Raw genomic sequence first — 26,108 nt, 5'->3', positions numbered from 1 at the left:
ATGGTTGCTAAAATGGTGGAAAGCTAAAATCTATTAAGGCTCATTAAACCTAGTGACCAAGTCCCATGGTTGTGTATGAGGGACTTCAATGAGATCATGACTCAAGATGAGAAAGTTGCACCCAAACCATATAGACAAATGGAAATGTTCAAGGAAGCATTCGAGGTCTAGGCTTGCAAGGTTGGAATACGGGTTATAGTTAGAAACTGGGAAGGCAGAGTAGTTGCTACACTCAGATAATCTCATGAGACATTTCTAGATCCTTAGTTGGGTGAGTCAATTGCTCTCCTTAAAGCAACATTGTATTGAAATGGGATTGGAGAAAGTGCAATTTGAAGGAGATGCTTTATCAGTGGACAATGTAGTGCAATTTGAAGGAGATTCTTTATCAGTGGACAATGCAGTTAACAACAATTAGGAGAAATGGACCTCAGATGGGATGATGATCAAAGATGTCAAACAGCTACTTGGAAACGTGCCTCATTGGTCTATTCGGTATGTTCCAAGGATTTCTAGCAATGTTGCTCATGTAATAGCTAAGAATGCTCTACTCCTCACTGAGTAGATCATTCATCTGGAGGTTATTCCTCCATGCATTCACTCTTAGTTTAATTGAAAGTAACGAGATCCGTCCTTTTATCAATATATATATATATCACTGTAGTTCTAAATCTTTATAGTATATCATAGAGATTTCTAACTATTGAAGGCAAGAAAATAGAATTAATAACATTGTTGCAAAATCACAAAACCTGAACTTGGAATGAAACAACTATATAAAAATATATTAATTACAACTGTAAAAAATAGGAAGACCATCAAGGCTTCCAGTTCTTATTGTGATAAGGTAAAAAACAAACAAGGTTTTGAATTGATTCCGTAACAACCAAAAATACAACAAATTTCTATGTGTAAATTTTATATGAGAATCAGAAAGCCTTAGAAAATTAAATAATGATCAAACAAGAGCAAAAAATGAAATAAGAAGCATCGTGAATGTGCAAGTAAAAGACTTCAAGTTGGGCGAATGATTGGTTCGTGGTGCTGGCGCAGGTGTCTGAGAATTGTTTCCAGTGCTTCCTGTGGCTTCCGGGTTGACAGGAAGAGCAGGGGAGACAGCCGGAGGTTGTGATGGGCTAATAGGTAAATTGTTCGAGGTTTGATCATTGTAACCTGGTGACAACAAGTCTCACTAGAATCACTAAAACAATTCACCAAAAGAAGAGAAATGTGCACTGAGAAAAAGAAAATGGAATCACACTCACAATTAGAATCCTTCCAACCCAATACCATCCTCTCGCGATCAAAAACTATGTTATAGCCAGTCATGAAGTTTTCTGGATGGAAATAAATAAATTCACAGAGTAAGTGGCCATTTATTGATTCAAATACATAAGCATACAAAATGGCTTTCAGTGATACATGGGGCCAAGAAAATCAGGGTGATGAAATTCATGGCTTGTTCAATGATGCAATGAGTGAATGGATATCGTGGTTGTTTATCTTGTGCAAAACTTAATGTTTGATGAAAAAAGCGCAGCCAATGCTGAGAAACCGCCTGAAATATGAACCCTTGCATTGAAGACATCTTACTGTATAAACTTCATCTCTCCAAATTGGAGACTACTGAAGAAGTGTCTTGGCATTTTAACCATCTTGGAGTGGCAACACAAGTCTAACCAGGGAGGGAGGACAAAACTGGGAAGGTGAATGTAGTAATGATTTTAAAATTCTAATTGGCTATTCATTGAATTGATCATACACAAGATGGTCAGCCTTTGTAGATCTGACCTATTCACCCAAAAGATGCAAGTAACTATTCCTCAACGTCAACCCCCCCACCTCCCAAAAACAAACCAAGAAACCACTTCCATCAATCCAGAAAGTAATTTTGTTCTCCCCATCAAGGAAAAAATCAAAACAAATTCATTCAAGTACTTTTGTGATTTTTATGAACTTCAGACATCATTATGGACAGAATTTCAACCAGCACAAGTATGTCCAATTTCAACAAAATATATAAAATTCCAAACTGACAGAAAAACATGAAAATGCAACACAAAAAGGTTAAAATAAGCAAAGTTCTTGCTCAGGAAATAAGAAAAGTTACTGATAAATAGATACTCACGTCCTATGATGTCTATATTAACATCGCTTTTTAGAAGACCCAGACAATACAAAACTGCATCCTGGAGATCACAACATTAAATTTTAGCACAACTCAAGCAGGAATAGGAAATTAAAGTTTTGGAAGTGAGATCACACCTTGGTAGTGACAATTACCTTGGTAGTGACAATTACAGTTGGATCATAGAGAGAATATCTGTCTCCCCCTTTCATTGTCAGATTCACAACAGGAGTTACATAACTGGTTTGATTTGCACTGCATATAAAGTGGAAGTCAGTGCCTCAGAGTTGAAAGGGCAACTAATACAGAATAGGAATAGGGTTTTCTCCAGATATAGATGACCTCAAGTAATAACAGTATTCAAAGGGCAACTGGGGATCAGATGTATGCCGTTTCTCTTGGATCTGGGAATTGAACTGTAAAACAGCATATATAATAAATCTCATATATTACAGAAAAGAAACTCCCAATAATATTATGAAACAGTGGTATTTGAAGAACTTACACTCTCAGAAATGAAAGTATAAGCTGGGTCCCTTAGGCTAGTAAACGATGTACCAGAGTCAAAGATTGCACTGAACTCCAACTCAGTAGAATTTTGTCCCACAGTTATTTTAGTGATGCTGATGTTATAAGTTGGACTGATAAAAAGTTCCCGAGGGAAATCAGTGATTGCCTAACGGTATTTGAACTTTCCCAACGGTATTTGAAATATCAATTAGTGACAACTTACAGTGATTGCCTAATATTGAATGGTGTTTCACTTTGGTCTGAGCTGCCATTATTTCCAAAACTGATTCTACCAAACCCATCACTTCCAAAACACATGGCAAAAGAATTTGAAGTTAGCCCATTTCTTGCTAAGGTGCTGGGAACAGATATATTCTCAATGCCAAGACCAAATAGGCCGTTTGGTGCCGCACCCTCCAAAAAAATACCAGTCTGATTTTTACCACAACTGCAAATGAGTAAAATGTAAGATAAGTTATAACAAGGCCCATAAAGAAATGACAATTCCTGAAAAGATAAAATTTCCCGTTATACAAGAGTCAGATAAAAGAGTTGATGCTGATATTCTTTTTAATTTTTCACATTTTCTCCTCATATATGAAGAAAGATTTCTAGTTAATCATTAAAATCGAGGCAATACAACTGCTTGACAATCCTCATAAATTATCATTCCTACTTAAAGAGAGGGGCCATGCCAGACTCCAAATTCATCATTAAATTAGATTTCGGTCTTCAAGAAATTGTTTTTAAGAATTTGAAGAAAAAAATAATTTTCTTACTTTATATTTAATTGGAAGAAAATTATAAATTTAATATTATATTATATTATATCTCTTTTAAAGTTTATAATTATTTTAATGAAATGTATTTAATAAAAAAATCTACGTTTGATTGGGTAGCTAGCAATGAAGAACGTACCCTGACTTCGATCCAACTATTTATTGATGGTGTTCCTAAAAAGTTTCAATCCAACTATTTATTTTAGGCTAAAAATATTCGGTCCCTCCAAACTTATAATCATGGCTTCGACCCTGATCACTATAGATATAATCAACATCACATATTCACCAAAATCTCTTGGTAGCAAAGCAATGAAGAACGTACCCAAAAGTAATCGGAGTGTCAACAGCTTTTTGTTGATCATCATCTGTAATTAAGTGCAAAACATCCTCTACAAGGATCCCAGTTGATGAAGTGTTAGTAGAAAGATACGATATGTTGTAAGGACAGTTACCATTTGCTGAAGGGCATGATGGAGTTTGTTCGCACAAAGTGCTGTCGCAGGAAACACTTTTGCTTGTTGATGAATTACTAGGACTGTAGATGCTGAGGTCTATTATCTGCTTGATAAAAGAAATCGAGTAATTGTCAAAGAACCAAATACTCAGAAAACATTATGCATTTGCATTTTAGAAGAGAAGGATAACGCAAACACACCCACAAACAAAAAGAATTATTCGAGATAGCGGTAAAAGCAACAATATAATTTAGAGTTCCATGATTCCAAGAAAATAAATAAATAGTGAAGTTTAAAGTTAATAACATACACTTCCTGACGATGTCTGCAAGCTGGCATTTCCGCAACTTCCTGCCTTGCAATCGCATGGCAGCCAAAACAGATCACTGCCTGTGTCTAAGGCCACAAAAAATGATAAACTTGGTGTCCCCACAGAAACATTGGCATAGTGCAAACTGAAACATCAACAACATTGGAAGAATTGGTTAAAAAACAATAACATTGAGGTATAACTCAAGCAAAAAAGAAAAATCCAGATTTTTGTCATTGAGCATAAGCTTTGAGAAGCTATTTCTATCGTTGAGATATATACTGGCTAAACTTGCAACTAATTTTCTACTACCCTTACACAATTCTATTTTTAAATGAAGGACTGTTGTGTAAAATCACAATTATTTTTAATGAAGTGGCAAGATTGAATTGGTTGATTGTAAAATAAATTGTAAAATATTTGTAGCTGTCAATACTCCAACTTAGCTCTAAGTTTTAGGACAACGATTTAGGTACTGTTTGGTCACAAAGAATTTTCATCTCAAATATAAAATTTTCATTTTATCATTACAACTTTTCTAAATTTCCATACAAAATATAATAAATAATTTAACATTTTTTTCTACTTTTTCAAATTCTAAAAAAAAAATAATAATAATATTTAATTTTAAAACTCAAAATTTTTATCTAAAAAATCTCAATCGCCAAGTAGAATAGAAAGAAAGGTCATTGAAAGCTATTCCTTTTCTTAATATAAAAGTCATTATTGCATCAAATCCAAAGCTAAGGGCGCTTTCATTGGAATATCTAAATATAAAAATGTTTTATTTTTTAACTATTAAGACAACAAAATTATCCACATTAGATTAGACAAAGGGTAGTTATAGTAACTTTTAACCATAGTAATTTTAAAACTAAAACCAAATTTAATAGTTATTGTATACACATCAAATATTTATTTTATTATTTTTTTATAATGCACTATATTCTCTCTCTATCTATATTTACAAATTTTCCTTAATTTCTTTAAATTAAATAGTAAAACATGATAAAATAAAATAAATTAATAATTAATAATTAAAATATGATAAAATAAAATAAATTAAAAATTAAAAAAATTAAATATTTTTAAATTATTAATTACTCAGTACTAATATATTATATAATAAATAAATAGATAATTTAATGTAGAGATGTGATATGAATAGTTAAATCAAATTTATCTTATATTATTTTATTATTATATAATAAAAAAATAAAAATTTTAATATAGAGACTTATACATATAGAATAATTAAAATTTAAATTCATCTTATATTCATTAAAAATATTATTTAAATATACATAATCAATAAGAATATTCTGACAATTTGTTTCCTTCCTCTTTCGTTTCATCGTCTGAAAAGCCCACCGACCAAAACTTTGATTTGACCGTATGCACGTGTATAGTACCGGATTCACTTACAAATATTACCACTCTATACTAAAAACAACCAAGACTTCGTTTGAATATATAATTAAATAAGATATTTTAAATTGTTCATAAATTTTTTTAGTTAAAATAAGATAAAATAATTTATAAAAAAATATTTATTTTGTTAATAAGATGAGATAAAATAATTTTTAATTTTTAAAATTTAAAAAAGGTTTAGGTCTCACAATTTTAATTTTCAGCCAAATTCTACTCATGCAATGTTCACGTACTATTTGTGTTACTGTTTACACACTGTTTAAATATGTTCGTACCATTCATGATAGTTTTGCACTATTTACTATCAGATTTCATTATTTATTATTTTTTATTTAAGTGAATATTTTTAAAATTTAAAAATAAAATATAATGTGTTTAGATTGGAAAAATTGGTATAGAATATAGATAAGATGTTTACATCTTATCTGTATCTAGTAACCAAACCGGCCCAAGTGTAAATATAAAAGCCTCTCCTGCCCAAAGTTGTCTCATTCGGTTGTTAAATTCAACTGAAATCAACTTAGGTCAGTCAGATATTGAACTGAATCTAATATCCAAATGCCCAACTTTCAAATCATTAAATCATCTCAATTTAAAATCTTTTTGCACGTAGAACCTATAATTTTTTTTAATTCAATATCTTTTTATATGTAAGATTCAATGATTCACAACTTTTTTTAATTTCTCATAAATATCTCTAAACTCATTTTAACTTCTAAACATATATAAAATAATTTTAGATAAACCTATAACTCACTCTACTAACTTAACTAACTATCATTTATAAAAAAAATTCAACTCAATTCATCGTCCAAATACAACCTAAATCGCAACAGAGCCCAGTGGACAGAGCAAGCGGTGGCATTTTTCACATCTATGAAAACCAGTCATTGTCTATTTCTTCGAAACGTTGCTCTCACCTATTTATTATTATTTATTTCTATTGATTCAATTCAACGTTGCTGACCCAATTACTAGGTGCCAGAAGAAGCTTGAAATCAATGACGATACCAATCTATAGGAACCATATGCTATCTGTTTCTCCTCTTACAAATCTCAATTCTCCATTACGTTTTTAAGTTTTATGGGTGGCGTTGGAATGAATACTTTTTTATCCTATGGATACCATTGGTTTGTACTTGTGATTGTGGATGTGTTTCTTTATTCTAAAAATCCAACTAATCAGCTCTAACAAGATGGATAGGAGTCTATAGAAGCCAAAGTCAGATTCGAACTCCAACAAAGTCATATTAAAGGGATAACAATTCCGATTGAATCGATGCTTACCTCTAATTCAAATATAAAATTTTTAAAAAAAAAATTTAACTCTCAATAAGATAAAGGAAAAATATAGTTACAAATATAATTATGTATTAATTTATGCATTAATATGATATGATTGGTCAAAAAATAAATTTTATTAAAAATAGTATTAATTTAAATTTTAAATATGAATAAATCAGTATTGATATACAGATTAGTGTGTAAATGTATTTATATATAGTAAAACTCTAGGACAAAAATATTGAAGTGAATATCCGGCACTTTTAACTAAAGGAGATTCTTAAATATTGGAATTCCAGGCAAAAGAATCTCGAACTTCCGTCACAAGAAATAGCAGCTGGTTGGCAACTCAGGCTCTTTTCCGCCGACAGATAACTATATGCATAGCTTCATAGATGGGCACGAAAGCAATAAACTTACGAGTGGCTCTACAGCCAAATCCCGACAGCAATTTCTTTTTTTTAAATACTTTTAAATATGTTCTTTTAATTCACAATATTATTAAAATAATATTTCTTTAATCACTAAAATAAAAAACACGAGTCGGATCCCCGTCGGAATCCTCCATCCTAGCGATTCTCTGAACTTATTGCGTTGGGATCTATGTGTTCTATGTTAAAAGAGTAAATATTATTTCCCAATACTAGTGAACAAAAAAAAAAAAAAAATCCTATCAATTGTTCTTTCTACCAGTTTCTCACCAGCCAAACAAACATAATCCAAGTTCTTCAAAAGCTCACCAAAAACTCTATAAAACAAAAAATATATATTTTAATATATAATATACATAGGGAGTGGGTTAATGAACTTACAATCCCAAAGAGTTTACCAGAGCAGTTTCGTTCCCATTGACAAAAGTGAGCGGCGACGTCTGGCCGTCGCTGGCAGCGAGATGACGGCCCCGAATCAAGCGGTCTCGGTGTGACATAGCGGCGTAGTATTCAACGCTCCCTCTCTCCGGGAGGCCATCGAAGCCGAGAATTCCCTTGACGGAATCGGAGAAGCGGTGGTGGATGTCGAAACCGAACCCGGAACCGTAACAGATGCGAGAACCCAAACCCAAAAACAGAAAAAATAGCAGAAATGAACCGGCGGAAGTAAAACGACCCCAAGACATGGCTTCGAGTACTCAAAGGTTGTTGTCGAACGTTGTTGTTGTAGATAGAGTACTATATGAGAGCTCTCTCTGGAACAGATAATCCAGACATATATATATATATATATAGGGCGAGAATAAGAGGAGCATGCACAATGCGAAGTGTATATATTTTAAGTTTAATTGGCTAGGGAGCAGCTGAGAAAGTTTGACGCGTTCTCGCCGGAAGAAGAAGGAGGAGCAAGAAGACGGAGAAGAGGGAAGGTAAGTGTGGGTCCACGCTCCAAAAGTCAAAAGCCGGCTTTCAGTGTGACGACGAAAATGGCGAGTGTCACTTGGTCCCACTTTCTCACTTTCTTAAATTTCACGTTTTTTCCATATCCTTCTGAATGAAATAGCAACAAACGTATGAAAACAAATAAAATTAATAATATATTAATAACTATTTTATATTTATATTGTAATATCCATAAATATAATTATCACGTTATTAAAAATAATTTAAATCTATAGAACTATCATCCATTTAAAATAAAATTATAAAACACTTAGAAAAATATTATAAATTTATTATTTTTCAAAAATTAATATGCTGTGTATCATAACTTTTGGTTACACATATGAGATAAGATGTTTTAAATAGTAATGAATAAAATATTATTATAATATAATTTTTAAATATTAATTTTGTATTATGATTTGAAAAAGTTAGATTGTTTATTATATTTTGTATGGAAATTTGAAAAAATTGTAATGATGAGTTGAGATGAGATGAAATTTTTAGTTTTGGTTAACCAAACAAAGCTACTTTGTTTTCTTGAGTTAAAATATAGTTAAATGGTGCTAATTTTGTAGAGATTTATTTTGTATAGTTTCTAATGCTTCGTTTATTTTCGTAGATGAGATGAGATTAGTTTAAATAAGTTGAGATTAAAGTTGAAAGTTGAATAAAATATTATTAAAATATATTTTTTTAATATTATTTTTGTTTTAAAATTTAAAAAAATTAAATTATTTATTTTATTTTATATAAAAATTAAAAAAAATTATAATTATAAAAAAAATTTAGAAGAGAGTAGTTGAGATGGTATGTGAAACCACGTTGATTATTTATAGGGATATGCCCCTTGTGCTTGGTCTTTTTTCTTTTTTCAATCTAAAATGACTACAAAATTCTTATTAATTATAATTTTATAAATTATCATAATTTTATTATCGTTTTGATGTTATGTTAATTGAATAAAGGTTATTTATTATTTTTACTTATTTATTAATTATTTGATTAAAAAATGATAGAAAAAAGATTACAAACAATATCTAAGTTTCCTCGGGTATAAAATACATTTATCAAATTATTAATATTCAAATTTATTGTATATAATATTTAATAGACAAAATAATTAATCCATTTAATCTTTTCATTAATAGTCGAATGTAAAATCATCATTAATTCTAGTTTAATTCCAAAAACTTATCTACGCGAAAACAATTATTACAATTATTATCAACAATATTCTATAAATAAAAAATATATTATTTTACATGGTAATTCCATAAGCAACTTGCGTATTTAGTGAAAAGATATATAACGGGCAGTCACCTAATAAAGAAATATTTTAACTATAAATAGATTACAAAAAAATAAATTTATAAAATAATATAATTTGATATAATACATTAAATTATAAAATTATTTTTATTATAAAATAACGACAATTCTACATACGGTCGTAAAGTTGTAAATGCACAATCACTTTAGAAAAGAATAGAGTCCACGATTAAAAAGTTAATTTTTTTTTTTTTTACGTGGATCCCATATTAATTTATTTTTTTCAAAACGACTATACGTCACTTGCACAACCACGACTGTAAATATCATTTCTCATAAAATAAATAAAACAAATCACGTACAATCTATACATTTACTTTTACATAATCTCTTTATTTATGTCGGTAAGATATTTGGTAGAGAATCTCCTTTATAATATATCAAGCTTCCTCTTTTACCATTTCAATTTTCAAGATACGGCCTCCAATATCTTTGTACCGGATAACATCGTGGTTTACATTTATTATATAAATCATGCGCATGCAAGGTGATTTCATGGTCGGTCGGCTTGCGTATTTAATGAAGTAACGGGCATTCGCCAAGTGTCAATCCGATAGCATATATATCTTTTAATAAATTTTCTATTTATCATTTTTATTTTCAAAATAGGGATGTTCTATTAGAAATTACACAATCACATAAAAATCTCGCGATATTCATGAATTATATTATTAACTATTACAAGATTCATATAATAAATATTATATATATACGCATAAAATAATAGAGATTTGACTCATTATAAGAGCATTTATACGTTGAATCATTCTATTTCTGTGGGTTTTTCCTTCCACACAATCCACAGATTTGGTGGGGAATTTAGATAATTTCATGCAAGAGTTGACATTCTGATCTCCTCTACGGCATCGTTTAATTGCTTTTCGAAATAGAAAAAATAAATAAATCCAGAATTCATGAGTAATCAAAAGAATTATTTTTATTTTGCATGTTAGGTAAGCAGTTTATAAACAACTAATATTCTTTTAAAATGCATGCAAATTAAAACTTCCACCCACGAAGCTGCTGCGCTCTCACATTCATGACAATGAAAGCATACGACCATTCCAAAGATATACAGTTATTTTAATATTAGGGGTTAGGTTTTGGAGTACAGAAACAATAATATTTAGTTTAGAATCATTTTTAGTCATGCATGACTAATGAAAATACTATAAAATTAAGACCGTTTCTTCGTGGTCGAGTTGCAAATGCGATATTTATTTTCATTACAAATAATCAATTTCGTGGCAAATGCCATTAGTATTTTTCTTAAAGGGAAACAAACGTTGTCGAAGAGGACATGCTCCAAATTAAACCAAAATCAAAGTCTCTCTACAAATTAAGAGGGTTTATTTATTTAGAAAATTAAAGGTTTGATTGGAACAATATTTGTGTCGAGAAATTCAATGAATGAGCTCAAGAACAGCCACTTGGTCGTCATGTTCAAGTCGTGTATAGATCGAGTAATGACCGGACATATAATTCAATCGTAGCCCTAAAGTCATAAGCCGTGTATATAGTCAAATGTATGATAGGAAAAGAAAGAGACAAAAAAATGGAACAATTTGAATTCTCTCAACCAAGAGTTGGTTTCTTGTGTAAATGGGGACATAATTAAGCAAGAAAAGGCTTCCCTTTTATCTTCACTATTTTTTTTCCCTCTTTTTCTCACCTTGTAACCATCTCATTTATAGCAGATTTACTCCTTCCAAATCTTTATATATGTACTAAGGTCTTAGGGTTAAACCATGTAAATATTTGTGATATTTATGTGTTGTTAATGCCTTCTATATTTAGTTATTTAAAATTAAGCTATCTCCACCTGTACTTGGCCATCTCCGGATCTTCTGATCATCATCACTGATGCTAAAAAATTGGTAACAAGTTGACTCATGATCCACGCGGATTTAACAACATTTTCAATCTCTCTAAAATTAATAATTTTGTCAAATATATGATTTATTTAGCATTATATGATTTGAAGATATTATTTTTTTCCTTTTGTCCTATTCCCAAATAGTCAAAATATGGTTGCCATGTTCACATGAAAATTACTAAGATATCCAAAAATCCTTATTCCAATTTAACTATATAAAGTACTATGAGAGGAATAAATACATGTTAAAGTAGATTTTAGAACATTCATTACTATAATTTGTGTAAACTATTTATCATGAAAATATCAATGAATTGAATATTAGAGGGTCCACTTGGTATGAAATTGAAGCTTACAATTGATGTGGAGGTGCCACGGTTTGCTGCTGAAAATCAATGTTATTATTATTTTTTTTTACAAATGTTTGCATTTTTTTTCAATGGCTTTTGCGTATGATCTTACACATCGTGTAAAACGACTTTTTTAATATAAGTTGAAGAAATACGAGGCAAGGTAATTGACTTTATGAGCCATAGCAATTTGAGAATATATATATATATATATATATATGGAGATTATGAAGAGGAATATGGCACTCGAAGTTGAATTTAACAATGTCTTTTCAATTTCTAGACTCCATATGATTGGTCAAGATCAAGATCAAAATTAGAGTATAAACTTCTATTATTGCGTTACATTTAACCATGTGCTTCTATTTACCTATTTATTAACTCTATATAACTTAACAAATATACAGCATAAGCACAATTATACCATATGTGCAACTTATAGTCTTATCTTATATCTTCTATTAAAAAAAAAGGCCTATATAGCATCTACAGTGATTTTTTCCAAATTTTATTTTCCATTTTGTCCCCACTTTTCTCCAAATTCATTTTCCCATTTTGTCCCTCTTTATTCTTGTTTTTCCCTTTTTGTCCTTATCATTGCTTTTATTCTATTTGAAAATTTATGATTTTGTCCATTTATTTTATTGATAACTTTACATATTTGCTCTGTTTAGTTATCTCCGACTCTGACTATTGTCTATCCATACATATGATAGGTGAAAGACAGAAACGAAAAAGTAAAAGTAGGCAAGAACTATTTTTTTTTTAATCTCAGGTATGAGCAAGCTGGTATTATTTTCTCATATTTGGGGCTTGCCTGCTTCCTTTATGTTTTAGATTTACCAACAACTCCCTCATTTGTTAACATGCTCATATGGGGTGTGTGGTCACCTGGGTAATATTCTTGTAAAAGCATTTATTCAAAAAATATATAATAGGTTCTCTGAGTAAATAACCCTCTAAATCACCTTAATGGTTGGGAAGAGATGTGAGTCACAGTTCTAATCGATGTCTTGTTACAGGCGTGCATTAAGAGGATCCAATGAGATGAAACTGGGCAGAAGCACTGCACCAAACAATATTTTGATTACTGGTCGTGTTGACAAATGGGTAAGTAGCATTCTCCAGTTACAAGGAGACTAATGTCATTGCGTCTTCTAAAAAATTTCCATTTTGCAATGCATGTGGCGCCAAAGCTTTTTCATAAAGTGAAGTACTCACTTGATGATTTTGTTTTACTTTAAAAATACAGTAAGCATTTTGTTTGGCCACCTTCCACAGCACTATGCATATCAACTGGCCATACGTTTCTCAGGTACGTAACATCTTACTAGTATATATATATATATATTTCAACATATAGATTCACCAATATTTAGAATATGCACATGCAACATAATAACTACAACTAATACAACTTATACTATATATATGGCTAATTACTAATTTCATTATATAATACATACATACTGTGACACCTCCAGATTCCGCTTGGAATTGGATGAACATTTGAAGTGTTGGAACATACAACACAAGGTTTCCTACCCACATTCATAACATATAAGGACGCAATGTTCCTAACATACTTCTAGCATTATGCAATATTTGTAGCGGATAATTTTTTTTTTTTGAGTAATACTATGCACCAAACTAATACTATCCAAATAATTAAAACATAATCCAAGAATACTTGATAAAATAAACATCTATGATTACAATGAGGGTCTTAGAAGATTGTAATATCAAAACAAGGGAGACCAGACTCCATAATTACATTACCAAAATATACTACTAGGCTAGTTCGTCAAGTAACTTGTGTAACTTCTCGTCACATCTGCGGTGTCTAATCAACCTCCTCCAGTCTGCCAATGTCTTCTCCCTGTCCTAGTCTTGACACATCGCCTTCCATTCAGGGAGAATGGTAGTTGAGACTACCACGATGAAATCTGATTACAAATATCAACAAGTTAATAGACAACTTTAACACAAGTTAATGATGCATGCATGACAGTAAAGGCATAAATGCATAATCAAAGTTATAAGTATGAGTAACATAACTTGACATATAACATGATATGAATTGACATAACTTGAACTGAAACGTGAACTAAACTTGAACTTGACATGACATGAATTTGATTTGAATAATAAGGACTTGTAACATGATTGAACGTGAAATGACTTCGACATGAACGTGAACTTGAAATATGACTAAACGTGAAATGACTTGGACATGAACATGAACTTGAAATCTTATTCAATAAATAAGCGTGATTAATGAAAGTGAAATGTGGGTGCTATACGGGTTCCCTTAAGCCATGTGACCCTGCCGATTACTGCATCACAACACAAGTATCAGCACCACATGTGAGTGCATTAACATATGTGCCACGATTGCTGTGGACACATTTATTGTACGTGCCACAATTATTGCGGTCATACGTATTGTATGTGGCACCATCGGTGTTAGTGCCCATCTTCGTTTTGGTGACCAATTAATTAGGCCACATTTGAAGCTCGTTGACTATGCTTTGTCAACCCAGGAAATTTCACACTAGTTTAGACACTCTAATATGAACAAATAAGGTCCATTTGGATATTATCTCATCTTAGCATTTAGGGTCGTGATAGACATGAACAAACTTAACATAATTGATCCTAAAATACACAAACTGTATTTGAGACGAAACGTGACATGGAATAAAAGGATAGAGGTCCTTACATAGCTTAACATGACATGAATGTAAGATAAAAGACATGATGTACTTTGAGACAGGAAATATTTCATATCATCACATAACGTGTAACAGACAACATTTCATAATGTGACATAACATGTAATAGACAATATTTCATAACATAACCTAATATATAACAGTGAATATTATGTGACATGGCATGTAACAGACAACATGAATAACATGGCATACTTGCAATAATGAATATTACTTGACATGACATACATGTAACAGATGGAATGTGATGCCCCAAATTTCGCTTGGGATTGGACGGACATATAAAGAGTCGGGACATACAATACAAGGTTACTTGCCCCCGATCATGACATACAAGATGCAATGTTCCTAACATACATATAGCATTATGCAATATTTGCAGCGAATAATTTTTTTTTTAGCAATACTATGAACCAAAGGTACAATATCCCAAATAGTTAAAATGTAATTCATGCATAATTACATAACAAAATAAGCATCTACGATTACAGTACAAGTCTCAAAAGACTGTAATCTCAAAAACATGGGAGACCAGATTCCATTACATTACCAAAATATACTATTGGGCCAATTCGTCGAGTAACTTGTGTAACTCGATCAATGAGGTCAAAATACTATCCAAAAACCTAACTATGGAGGTTGAATGCTCTGTGCCATGTCTGTGGCATCTAGTCAACCTCCTTCGATCTACCCATGTCCGTTCTCTGTTTTGTTCCTGACACATTGTCTACCATTCGGGAGGAATGGTAGTTTGGACTACCGTGGTGAGATTTGGTTATAAATCTCAGCAACTTAACAGGAAACTCCCACACAAGTTAAAGATGCATGCATAGCACAGTAAAAGTATGAATACATAATTAAAGTCGTAAGTAAGCATAGCATAACTAGACATATAGCATGGCGTAACTGACATAATTTGAATTGAAACATAAACTAAACTTGACTGGACATGACATGAACGTGAACTTAAAATATAACATAGACTAGCAACAGAGCATGAACGTAAACTTAAAACATAACATGACTTGAGACATAGCATGAACGTGATCATGCATAACATAAACATGAACTTAAACATAACATGAACTTGAGCATAACATGACATAAATGTGAACTTAAAACATAATGTGAATGTGAACATAACATAACATGGAACTTGAACATAACATGAATTTGAATATAACATAACATGAACGTGAACATAACACAAAATGAACATGAGTTTAAACATAACATAAATATAAACTTGAAACATAACGTGAGTATAACATAATATAAACGTGAATTTGAACATAATATAAATGTGGACCTGAAACATAACATAAATGTGAACATAACATAACGACAGACTATACTCCTTCACTATAGTGCTCGGCAGTGTGTAGCCTTGACTGCAGTACCAGGCAACAAGTATTATCCTTGACCTTAATATAACTTAACCAATTTATCCATCTATAGTACGGTAGATTATATTCCTTCACCTTAGTACTCAGTAGTGTATAGCATTGACTACAGTACCAGGCAGAGTGTATTATCCTTGACCATAATATAATTTAATTCATTTATCCATCTGTAGTACGGTAGATTATACTCATTCATCTTAGTATTCGGTAGTACATAGTCTTGACAGCACTACCAAGCAGCGTGTATCATCCTTGACCATAGTACAAATTAATTGATAACTAAAACTTAACTATTCTCGATATACACAATTGTATTCGAGATGAAACGTGACTGGAATATGAAATGACAGAAGTCTTGAAGTCACATAACATGACTTGAACGTAACTCAAGAGACATGATTTACTTGAGGTAGAAATATTTCATAATATGACAAAACATGTAATAGACAACATCTCATAATATGGCATAACATGTAACAAACAATATTTCATAACATCACATAACATGTAACAGTGAATATTATATGACATTATATACATGTAATAGATGACATACGTAACATAACATACTTGCAATAGAAAGAAATACGCGACAAAATATATTATGTAACATATAAGTATTTCATGATAGAATAATTTGTGTAACAGATAAACATGTAATGATATGGCATGCCATATAGGACAACATACAAACATAAAACTGCAGTTCCCTTACCCATCACATATACATAGTAAATTGATAGTAAGTTAAGAGCTAATTTATCTCGATCGTCGCATCTACGAGAATAAAACACGAAACACAAGAAATTGTAAGAGGGTATTTTAAAAGTTAGAAATTTAATTACTAATACTTAGAAATGTGTAAAAGAGACAAATTATGATAAAATGACCATTTTACCCTCTACATTTGGAAAAATGACTATTTTATCTATAATTAACGACTTCACGTCCTAACTAATAAAAAACCAAAATTTACATTCCTCATAGAAATTTTGTCCTAAACTCAAAACTATAGAAAACTCACTATGACCGAAACATTCATGGTCATTTCTCTTGATATTTGTTTCAATTTCTTTAAACTTCAAAACTCGTGATTAAACCAAAATTTTGTAACAAAGATATTTCTATCCTAAGTTTACAACTATACTTAAAATATCTATTAAGAAAAAGCTAATCATAAACACCAAACTTTTTGTAAAAAGACCTAAAATTTTTAACAAATAGCTCATTAAAACATTAAAAAAATACCAAAAATCACAAAATAACACTTGGAGTTTTTGGTTTTACATTTAGTTCAAAAATAAAAAATTTTGTCTTAACTAGCTTTGATCAATCTCTTGATCAATGGTTTAAAAAGATGAGATCTTCAAACTAAAATATTACATGGTTTAAAAATGCATCTTAAAGAAGATCCAACCATCAAACTTAAAATCACATGTCTAAAAATCAATAAAACTTAGATCTAACCCACAAATATCAAATCTTAGGCCTAACCAAAATCCTCTTGCGTAGAAAAATCATATCTTTGAAACTAATACTAAATATCTTCAAAATAACATCCTAACATGTAAATAAGATCAAACCATGAAATATTCAAACTTTCTCAAAATAAAAGCTATTTTTTTTTACTTCTAGTTTTCAAGTTTCTAGATCTAAGAAAACATATCATCAAAAGTTTTAGTTATGCAACAAAACCTCAAGGAACACTCATAAACACATTCTAACAACACTCCATAAAATGTTTGGACCAAGATATTTCCATTAGTTTGGTCAAAAATTCTAAAACATTACATACTCTCCAGTTTCATGCCCAGAATGACATTTTCATGGTTAAAAATACTTTTAACTAATCAAATGACCATGTAATGAAGCTAATAATATATCTACATAAACTAGACTAAAAACAAAAAAACAACTTTTATGAAGGAGTCATTGTGTGAAAATGCTTAAAAAGGGTAAAAAATCTTTACGTAAAAATACCCAGAACTCTGTTTGAGAGAGCTCTTTTGGGTTTCTATCTAAGAATGAGGTGAAGAAGTGATGAAATGGAGTGAAATATGCCTTGTACGACTTTATACTTTTGGAGGGGGGAGCTAGGGGCTTGAATGACCTTTGATTGGAGGTGGCTATATCACATGAAGTGGAGAATAGTGGGGGCAAGGATTGTCTCCTGTAGATGTGAGGTATGGAGGGTGATGAGGTGGATTTCTCCTCTATATCAAGACAGTATTGGGTGCAGGCAAGGGCAGTGGATGGCCTGCCAAGTGGGGAGAAAGCTTCTTCAAGAAGCTTTGCCAAGGTGGCCAAATTCATGGGCCTTGGTGGGCCTCAACCGAGTGAGCTTCAATTTGGGGTTTAAAGGGGGTTTGGTTAGGGTTTGAATTGCTATCAAGCCCAAATCTGATTTTTTATGGCCCAATCAAATTTCCAATGTTTAAAAATTTGGATAATGATGTCATAACAAGAATTTGGTGAATTAATATTATGTGAAAGTCATTTAATCAAGTGATTCAACACAATACTAGAAATCGAATAAAAAAGGATTTGGAGGCAACATTAGGGTTTAGGGAAACCATTTAGGGTTTCAGTTTCAACCAATTTTTTGGATTTTCAATTGGATTCCAATCATTTAGGGTTTTACTAAGGTTGAAACTCTCTTTAATCTAGCTCAATTTGGGTGATCGAATGAAAAAAATAGGGTTTTGCTTAGGTAGTATGATCTCACACATTGATTCATTCACAATCCATCTCATGGTTCCTCTTTGTGCCAAGTATCCAAAACTATTCACCAAGTGTGGATAAGATCTTTCCAAGTATCAAAATAAAACTTCCATAACCATTTTGGACATTCCACGCTATGATTTTAAAAACATTGCGCTAAATGCTACTATTGAGGTTAGTATTCACTCCGGGAACTTGAAAGATAAAATTTGCACTGTAAAATCATAAATATTCTTAAAAACCTAACTGTGTAATTTTTTTTTAATCAAAATTCAACCCTGAAATGCCTCAAAAAAAGCAAAACGCATTTTCGAGCAAGGGTTTCATCCGAAAATTTAAAATGAGACAATTGTATCATAAAATCCTAAATAATCAATATCATAAAATCCTAAATAATCAATTGAGTCTAATGGCATAGATCATAATACATTCTGACACTTCTAAATACTTCAAATAAATAAAATTGCATTTCTAGCACCATAGTGAATGATAACACTGACTAAAATCCATGTGATTAGTCGATTCATGAAAACTTACGAGGTTTCCACAATGTTTCTAAAGCCTATAGAAATTCACCATTGAATTTATAGTGAGCTGTTACATGGAATACATAACCTAACGTACTTGCAATAGAGAACAATACATGACAGAATAGATTATGTAATAGATAAGTATTTTGTGATAGAAAAAAATATGTGAAACAAATGAACATGTAGTAACATGGCATGTCATGGCATATATGATAGCATACATACACATAACTGTAGTTCTGTATCAATGTTCGAATGTCTTTACTTATTTTGTTCTAACAGTTTTTGATCGTTCAAACGGTAACTATTTTATTTTACCCAATAATGAAAAACCAAATAGTCATATATAATATTTTAAAAGATACATTACAATTTATTCAATACCTATAAAAGTAGTGTAATAAGTGCAAACTAAATAAATAAAATAGTAGTATTAGCATTCTTCATACAGAAATGGATCCCAAATTTTGTACTTATAATGTAAACTAGTTGCTTAGAGACCTAAACTGTTGCATAAGCATCTATATTTGGAGTTGCACCTCTCTCCTAAACTATTCTTGTTGTTGTTCTAACGTTATAGAGGTGTTAGAGGCAAACCTGGATGATGAGGAAGAGATAAAAGTTTTACACAGCAAGCTACACCCTTTAAATATCTTGAACGTTGATCGATAACTTGTAAAAAAATTTCAACATCACTTGTTGATAAATTTTGATATAACACTGATTTAGCATGTAGGGCAACATTTTGACCTACACACAAGAGAAAGAATTAATATCATCACAAATATTCAAATATGTTTAATTAAAATAGGTTATAATACTTATATAATTTTCATAAGCATCAAGATGAGTTCACTCTGCATTACGATCAGTATGTAATGAGCTTATAATTTTTTCAGATTATAATTGATATTTGACTATTGCTACAAGAGACACTTGTTGAGATATAAAATTATTAGAATACCTCCAAATAACAAACTATATACAATAAAAAAACAATAAAATAGTATTACCGATTTCTTAGAGAGGAGATTGAAAGATCTTGAGCCTGCATGATGATGAATCTCAAACTTTGATCTAGTTGTTATGTTTATAGAATTTCTCTCCTATATAGAAGTTGTAAATATTAGGAAGCAAAAATTATAAATAGGACACGTAAAAAAAATCATTTAATTTACCTTATATGATGGATCCTAAAATATGTCACAAAGTTTTTCCCAGTCGGAAGGTTAGATATCCTAAAAAGAATGTTGGCGTGCATCTTCCTTATTCTGAAACTTATTACAATGCTTATGACACCTTACCTTATATTTACGAAATGCATTACACATAAGTTTATCAATAGTTTTACGCTCTTCTCTTCGACCAAAATTTAGATTGAAATCATCATTGAAAAAATATATACACAAAGATATTATCACCTAGAATATTCTTTTTGCATATATATATATATATATATTAAATAATATTAATATAAATCAATTATTTAAACATTACCAAATAACGCTTCTTGATAAGCTCATTCACATATTGGGACACTTTCTGTCCTGAACTCGTAGCCAAAGGTGCATAAGTTCGTGTAAAAGCATCCATATGTGATGTAAGCCAAGCTGCTGGTTGTCCTTCACTGCTGGTATGTTTGTTAAGAATGTTAACCTTAATCTTAACCACTTTACAATATTTTTTCAATGTCACACCTCTAGTAATGCCTCAACCTTGACGATATTGTACTGTTAACTATATAAAATATAATATTCGTTGTAGAAATGAAGTAAATGATGGTTAGAAACGATGTAATATGTATGAATGACCTTAATTGAGACAAAATGACTATTAGATTTTTACCTTGTTTTGTAGAGTCAATCTCTAGTAGTGAGTCAGATGGAGAGATAGGAATAGGTGGAGATGGGATGCAAACTTCCTTCCTCTTCAGTGTCATAATTTTGAAATACTGATACATTCATTAGATAAAAAATTTGTCATAAAGTTTAATGTAAATACAAAAATGGTCAATCATCTATATCAGTTTCATTTGACCATTCGCCTTCATTATCTGTAGATACTTTAAATGACTCAACATTTTGTTCAACTGTTGCATCAACAATTTTAGGTTCAATATCTTCCCTATGTAATGGAATCATCTCATATTGGCTCAAATCCACAAATAAGTTAAAGAGGGGTTGACTCTCTTGGTATGCTTCTTGAGTAGAGGGATCATCTTCTTCTTTATCTTGTCCATTTGCCTCAAGGATAACATCATATATATTTTTTTGAGAAAACTTTTGTACTACTGGCCATTGATTTGCTAGCTCAAGATTATCAAAATACAATACTTGAGATGCTTGGAAAGCCAAAATAAAAATATCATCTTCATACCACTTTCTATGTATTAATACTAAAAAAATATGCATCATTGCGCACTCCCCTTCTGAGGATTGCTTAAATCCCACTAATCACACTTAAACAGATACCCCACAAGCTCCCCCAAATACCTCATTCCAATTATATCGATAATAAGCTCATAGAAATTAATATTTTCTCCATCATGACTTCCTTCGACTAGGACACAATTATTTTGTGTTTTCCTATAGCATTCTTGATCCATTACGTGATACCTACTTTCCCAAGAAATACATGCAGAATATCGAGCAGTGCATCTCGAGGGGCCAATGCGCCAATGCATATAGTTTGTCTGATATATCATTTGGATTACTCGCATGCATTTGTATAACCTACATATTTAATAAAGCATAAATATATATACAAAAATAAACAATCAATATATTTTTTTAATAATTCAAACTGGCATTTGCAAAGAGTCATTTACTTCTAGTTCTTTGAGCACGTTAATATGATTACTGAAATTGAAGATTACCAAATAATTTATATTCTTATAATTTTTTAAATTAAATTACAATATTAATTAACAAATAACAACAACTTACTTCAAGTGGCTCTCTATCTCAGGGCAATTGTTTAACATGTACCACTGAGATTTCTCGAACTCTCTTCCACACAAATCATAACCATGTGCTGCACCAAGTGGAAGTACTTGTTAGGAAAACACAGAAAACCCATTTCGTTGTCTTGCTAGCTCAACATCAAAGTTTCCTTCTGGTTGAGCAAACTTCATGTAAACTCTGTGGAAGTATGCCACTTATTGTCAATATATGTTATTGGAATTGATCCTTCTAGGCAGGCCTTGTTACCCACTGTGCGTTTCAACTTTTCAAGGAACCGTTCAATGGGATACATCCATCTATACTAACTAGTCCATCAAGTTGAGCCTTGCATGGAAAATTAACGGCTAAGTGAACCATGACATCGAAGAATAATGATGGGTGAATGACAGTGGTAAATACTCTCCAACTTACACAATATTATAGCAATTTCTCGTTCTATACGATCCAAACCTTCTACATTCAATGTTCTAGCACATAAGTCTAATACACCCAACTCAGTCAAAGTCACGCACACATCTCTCGCCAAGTGCCTACAAAACCAACAGGCAAGATACGTTGAAAAAGTAATTGACATTCGTGTCTTTTTAATCTATTCATTTTCTAGTCATTTGCTTGCACACACCTTGTTAGATTCAAGGCATAACCATCCAGTAATTTAATATTCATTAGCCACTTACAAAATATAGCAATTTCTTTATAGTATAGTTTAGTATTGTATAGTTGTAATACCCGAGTTTTACTACATACGTCCTTACGTCATTTTATTTTTATTAAATCTTTAAATTAAATATTTTAAGATAAATATTGTTTTTATCTTATTATTTTATTTTAAGATGGGTGTACTTTTATTTTTATGTGGGTTATTAAAATAAATTAAGTACATGGTTTTTAAGGCCTTATAGTATTTTCTCTTAAGCCCTTAACTTTAATTAATTAAGAAATAGCCCCATTTGATTTTTACCATTGGATGTGGTAGGTGAAGTGAATATCTCTTTATTTTTCATCCAAGCCGTCCCTTTCTTCAAGCTTCCAAGGGAACTTTTGACCAAGACTTACTTTTCTTCCCAACTCGTGTGTTCTAAGCTTCCAAGGGAAGTTTTGACCAAGACTTACTTTTCTTCCCAACCCGTGGGTTCTAAGCGAAGCAAGAACTCGTTTCCTTTTTCCTTCAAGCCTCACCAATGCCTTCTCCTTCTTCCTCTCTTCTTCTTCTTTCATCTTCCAACTCAAGAAAAACTAAAATTCTCTCCATTATTCAAGCCGTGCGACCTCCAAGGGAAAGAAAGAAATTGTTTTCTCCTTTCCCAAACCATGCCATACACTCATTCTATACCCATTTCGGGCTGTTCATAGTTCGGAATTCGAAATTTGTTTTCATCTTCTAAAAGGCGAAAAATTGAAGGTAAAAGGCTTTGGATTTATTCCTTAGTATGTTTATATGTGGGTTTTGAAATTTATGGCTGATTCACACATATATTTCGATTTTTGGGATGTTATTTAAGGTTAACCAAACCATGTATAACACTTGTGTTTCAGATTCGGTTTTGTATCTCTTCTTGTTGTGATTTTCATGTACATATATATATATATATATATATATATATATATATTTATGCCCTGTTTTGCTTAGCCAAATATGTATGGGGGGCTGTTTTGGTGTTGTGTTTTTATATATTTTGAAATAAAAGAGGGTTTTTGACAAATAAGCTTATTTAAGATCTTAGATTACTCTTGGAAGAATTTTGGTATAAGTGCGTGAGCTCTATTTTGGAGGATGACTTAACTGTTTTTAGCTTGTATTTATTTGTGGTTAAATCCTTATGTTGCAATATATTATATGTGTTCTCTTTTGGCCTAACTGAAAATTTTAAAGGAGTTTTGCTATATATTTTTCCCATGTCCGAAAATGGTAGTTGGTAAATTTATTAAGGGAGTTTGCTATGTATTTCTCTTATATATATATATGTTCATGCCATGTGTTTGTGTTGAGGTTTGGCTTGGTTCTTTGTAAGTTATTTTATTTTACAGCTTGCTTTAAAAGGGGTATTAAAGGATTAAATTATAAACCTTGATACTAAGGATTGTTTTTAAAGTTTACTTAATGAGTTATTCTTGCTATTCTCCATGTTATGCTTAATTTAACAAATAATGTTAACTAGACTATTTATTATACTTATGTTACTAGATTTACAGCCTAAATCAGTATAAGAAGTGAATGGTTAATTGTGCATATTATGCTAATGTGTGTAAGCTGTCCAACAATGCAGAAATTTTATAAATGCCCTTTTGTTTGATGCCTAAAATAGCCCCTGATTGCCCCTCTTTCTCAATTATTTCCTCCCAACTCAAAAGGCCATTTATTTGCAAGGTAACCTTTTCTAAAAAGGGATACAATTTACTCTTTTAAAAGGGGCATGATTCCTAGAATTTATTTAGCCTATTTGAGATGCCTAGATTTATTTTAAAGCCTTGTTTTTTTCCAGATTTGAACCTTTACTTCCATTAATTCCAAAGTAAGCCTAAAACAAATGAAGTTTGTTAAGCCTATGAGTTCTCAACCACTTTTCCATGTAAAATACCCAAGTGGCCCTTCATGAACAGCTAGCATGCTTAAGTATTAATTATGTTACTCTTGTAAAGGTTAGACGAGAGATTAGTTAATTAAGGTAACATTAAGGGTAGAAAGGATGTTAGATTGTAATATTAAAGCTTTCTAGTTTAAAGGGAGGCCTAAAGGATATTGGATGGGTATTAACACATTTATTATTTATTGGAATAGGACCTATGTTTACTTTGGAAGTATTGAGGAGTATCAAGGTAAGTAGCTATGACCATGCTTTTACACAAAGTTCTCTTATGAAAGAATGTCTCTCTCTCTCTTCAAATGTTCTTCTAAAGAAAGAGTAAAGGAGTCTATATTATGTACAAGCCTTTCTTGGTAGCCCCTGTTAAGCACCCTATTGATTATAATTGTTTGTATGTGTACAAGGTAATGCATGCACGTAGATTCTAAGTTATGAGATTTTCATACATGCTCCCTCAAATAACTAATTTCTTACTTATACGTAGCATGACATGAAATGCTCTTTTTCAAAAATAAACGCATATGCATTGGACTAAGAAAAGACAATGAAAATGTTTGACTGCAAAGAAAGAAAATAAATGAAAAGAATGTTAAGGTATGAAAATAAGTAGCTGCATGAAAGATGATGTTTAAGCTCATTCTTTTAAATGATGTTTTTCATGAATTAATTGTTAAATGAAAAGGATTGAAAAGTAAAGGACTAAATGAAAGAAGGAATGATTGAAAGGAAATGAATGTTTTAATGTATAAAACTACGTAATGGCTATGACTGATAAATGAATGATGGTACCAAAGGACTGTGCAGATTGCAATGCTGGGTAAGTAGTACTGGTGGTGCACCCAGTGCTGCACCCTGATGGAAAAGGATTCCTAACTCGCGGACACGGGTGGAATCAGGTTCAAAAGACCACTAACCCCAACACATGGGGCGCAATAGTGTGTACCTGCCAAATGAAAGTGAAACATGAAGATAATTTTATGCATGAAAGTACTGTTTAAATGTTATGCGTGAAAGTACTGTTTAAATGTTTATGCAAGAAAGTATGATTTATTTCTTAAACTGTTTATGCATGAAAGCATCATCAGAATCAGCAAATGTTTATGTATGCATGTTTTCGAAAGAAAAGATTAGATGATTAATAAGTTAACAACATGTTGTACTGTTTACTGAGTATTAGACCCACTTTGTATTTATGTTTTAAACGTCCAGGTAATGACGAAAAGGCTGGGGAGTAGGGCATTACTGCAGAGGGAGAGGCAGACTTTTAGTGTCTTCCCTGTTGGTTCGACCTTACATGAATGACGGGTTATGTTCATGGATGTTATTTTTTATGTTGGGAT

At 31.3% G+C, this 26,108-nt stretch overlaps 1 protein-coding gene and 1 long non-coding RNA gene across 3 annotated transcripts; one reads left to right on the top strand and one right to left on the bottom strand.

Annotated features, from left to right (window-relative positions):
- Positions 1-745: 745 nt before the first annotated feature.
- On the bottom strand, positions 746-8,154 carry LOC122318946 (aspartyl protease family protein 1-like). Of its 2 annotated transcripts, none has more exons than XM_043136716.1 (10): positions 7,713-8,154; positions 4,186-4,330; positions 3,743-3,978; positions 2,862-3,086; positions 2,634-2,769; positions 2,471-2,544; positions 2,266-2,383; positions 2,129-2,189; positions 1,266-1,337; positions 746-1,173 (listed from the first exon to the last, which is right to left on the bottom strand). In XM_043136716.1, exons 1-10 carry the CDS (start codon positions 8,015-8,017, stop codon positions 959-961), a joined length of 1,587 nt encoding a protein of 528 aa, XP_042992650.1. In that variant the 5' UTR covers positions 8,018-8,154; the 3' UTR covers positions 746-958. The 2 variants fall into 2 exon arrangements, with proteins under 2 accessions (XP_042992650.1, XP_042992651.1); XM_043136717.1 differs by having other exon boundaries at positions 748-1,173; positions 2,284-2,383; positions 7,713-8,148.
- A 15,142-nt stretch (positions 8,155-23,296) lies between these two features.
- On the top strand, positions 23,297-25,705 carry LOC122318948. The gene is made up of 3 exons (XR_006244955.1): positions 23,297-23,585; positions 24,963-25,000; positions 25,573-25,705. It is a non-coding gene; the product is annotated as an uncharacterized LOC122318948 (long non-coding RNA).
- The last annotated feature ends 403 nt before the right edge of the window (positions 25,706-26,108 follow it).

This window comes from Carya illinoinensis, chromosome 8, assembly GCF_018687715.1.
Source record: "Carya illinoinensis cultivar Pawnee chromosome 8, C.illinoinensisPawnee_v1, whole genome shotgun sequence".
Lineage (NCBI taxonomy): Eukaryota > Viridiplantae > Streptophyta > Magnoliopsida > Fagales > Juglandaceae > Carya > Carya illinoinensis.
Note: the sequence above shows the minus strand (reverse complement) of the source record. Positions and strands in the feature narration are given on the sequence as shown.

Excerpts from the sequence above, each read along its gene's own strand:
- LOC122318946 (XM_043136716.1), bottom strand. The coding sequence starts at position 8,017 with ATGTCTTGGGGTCGTTTTACTTCCGCCGGTTCATTTCTGCTATTTTTT. Across the intron at positions 2,190-2,265 it reads AGGTAATTGTCACTACCAAG|GATGCAGTTTTGTATTGTCT; the intron begins GTGTGATCTCAC and ends TGTGATCTCCAG. Across the intron at positions 1,338-2,128 it reads TAATATAGACATCATAGGAC|AAAACTTCATGACTGGCTAT; the intron begins GTGAGTATCTAT and ends ATTTCCATCCAG.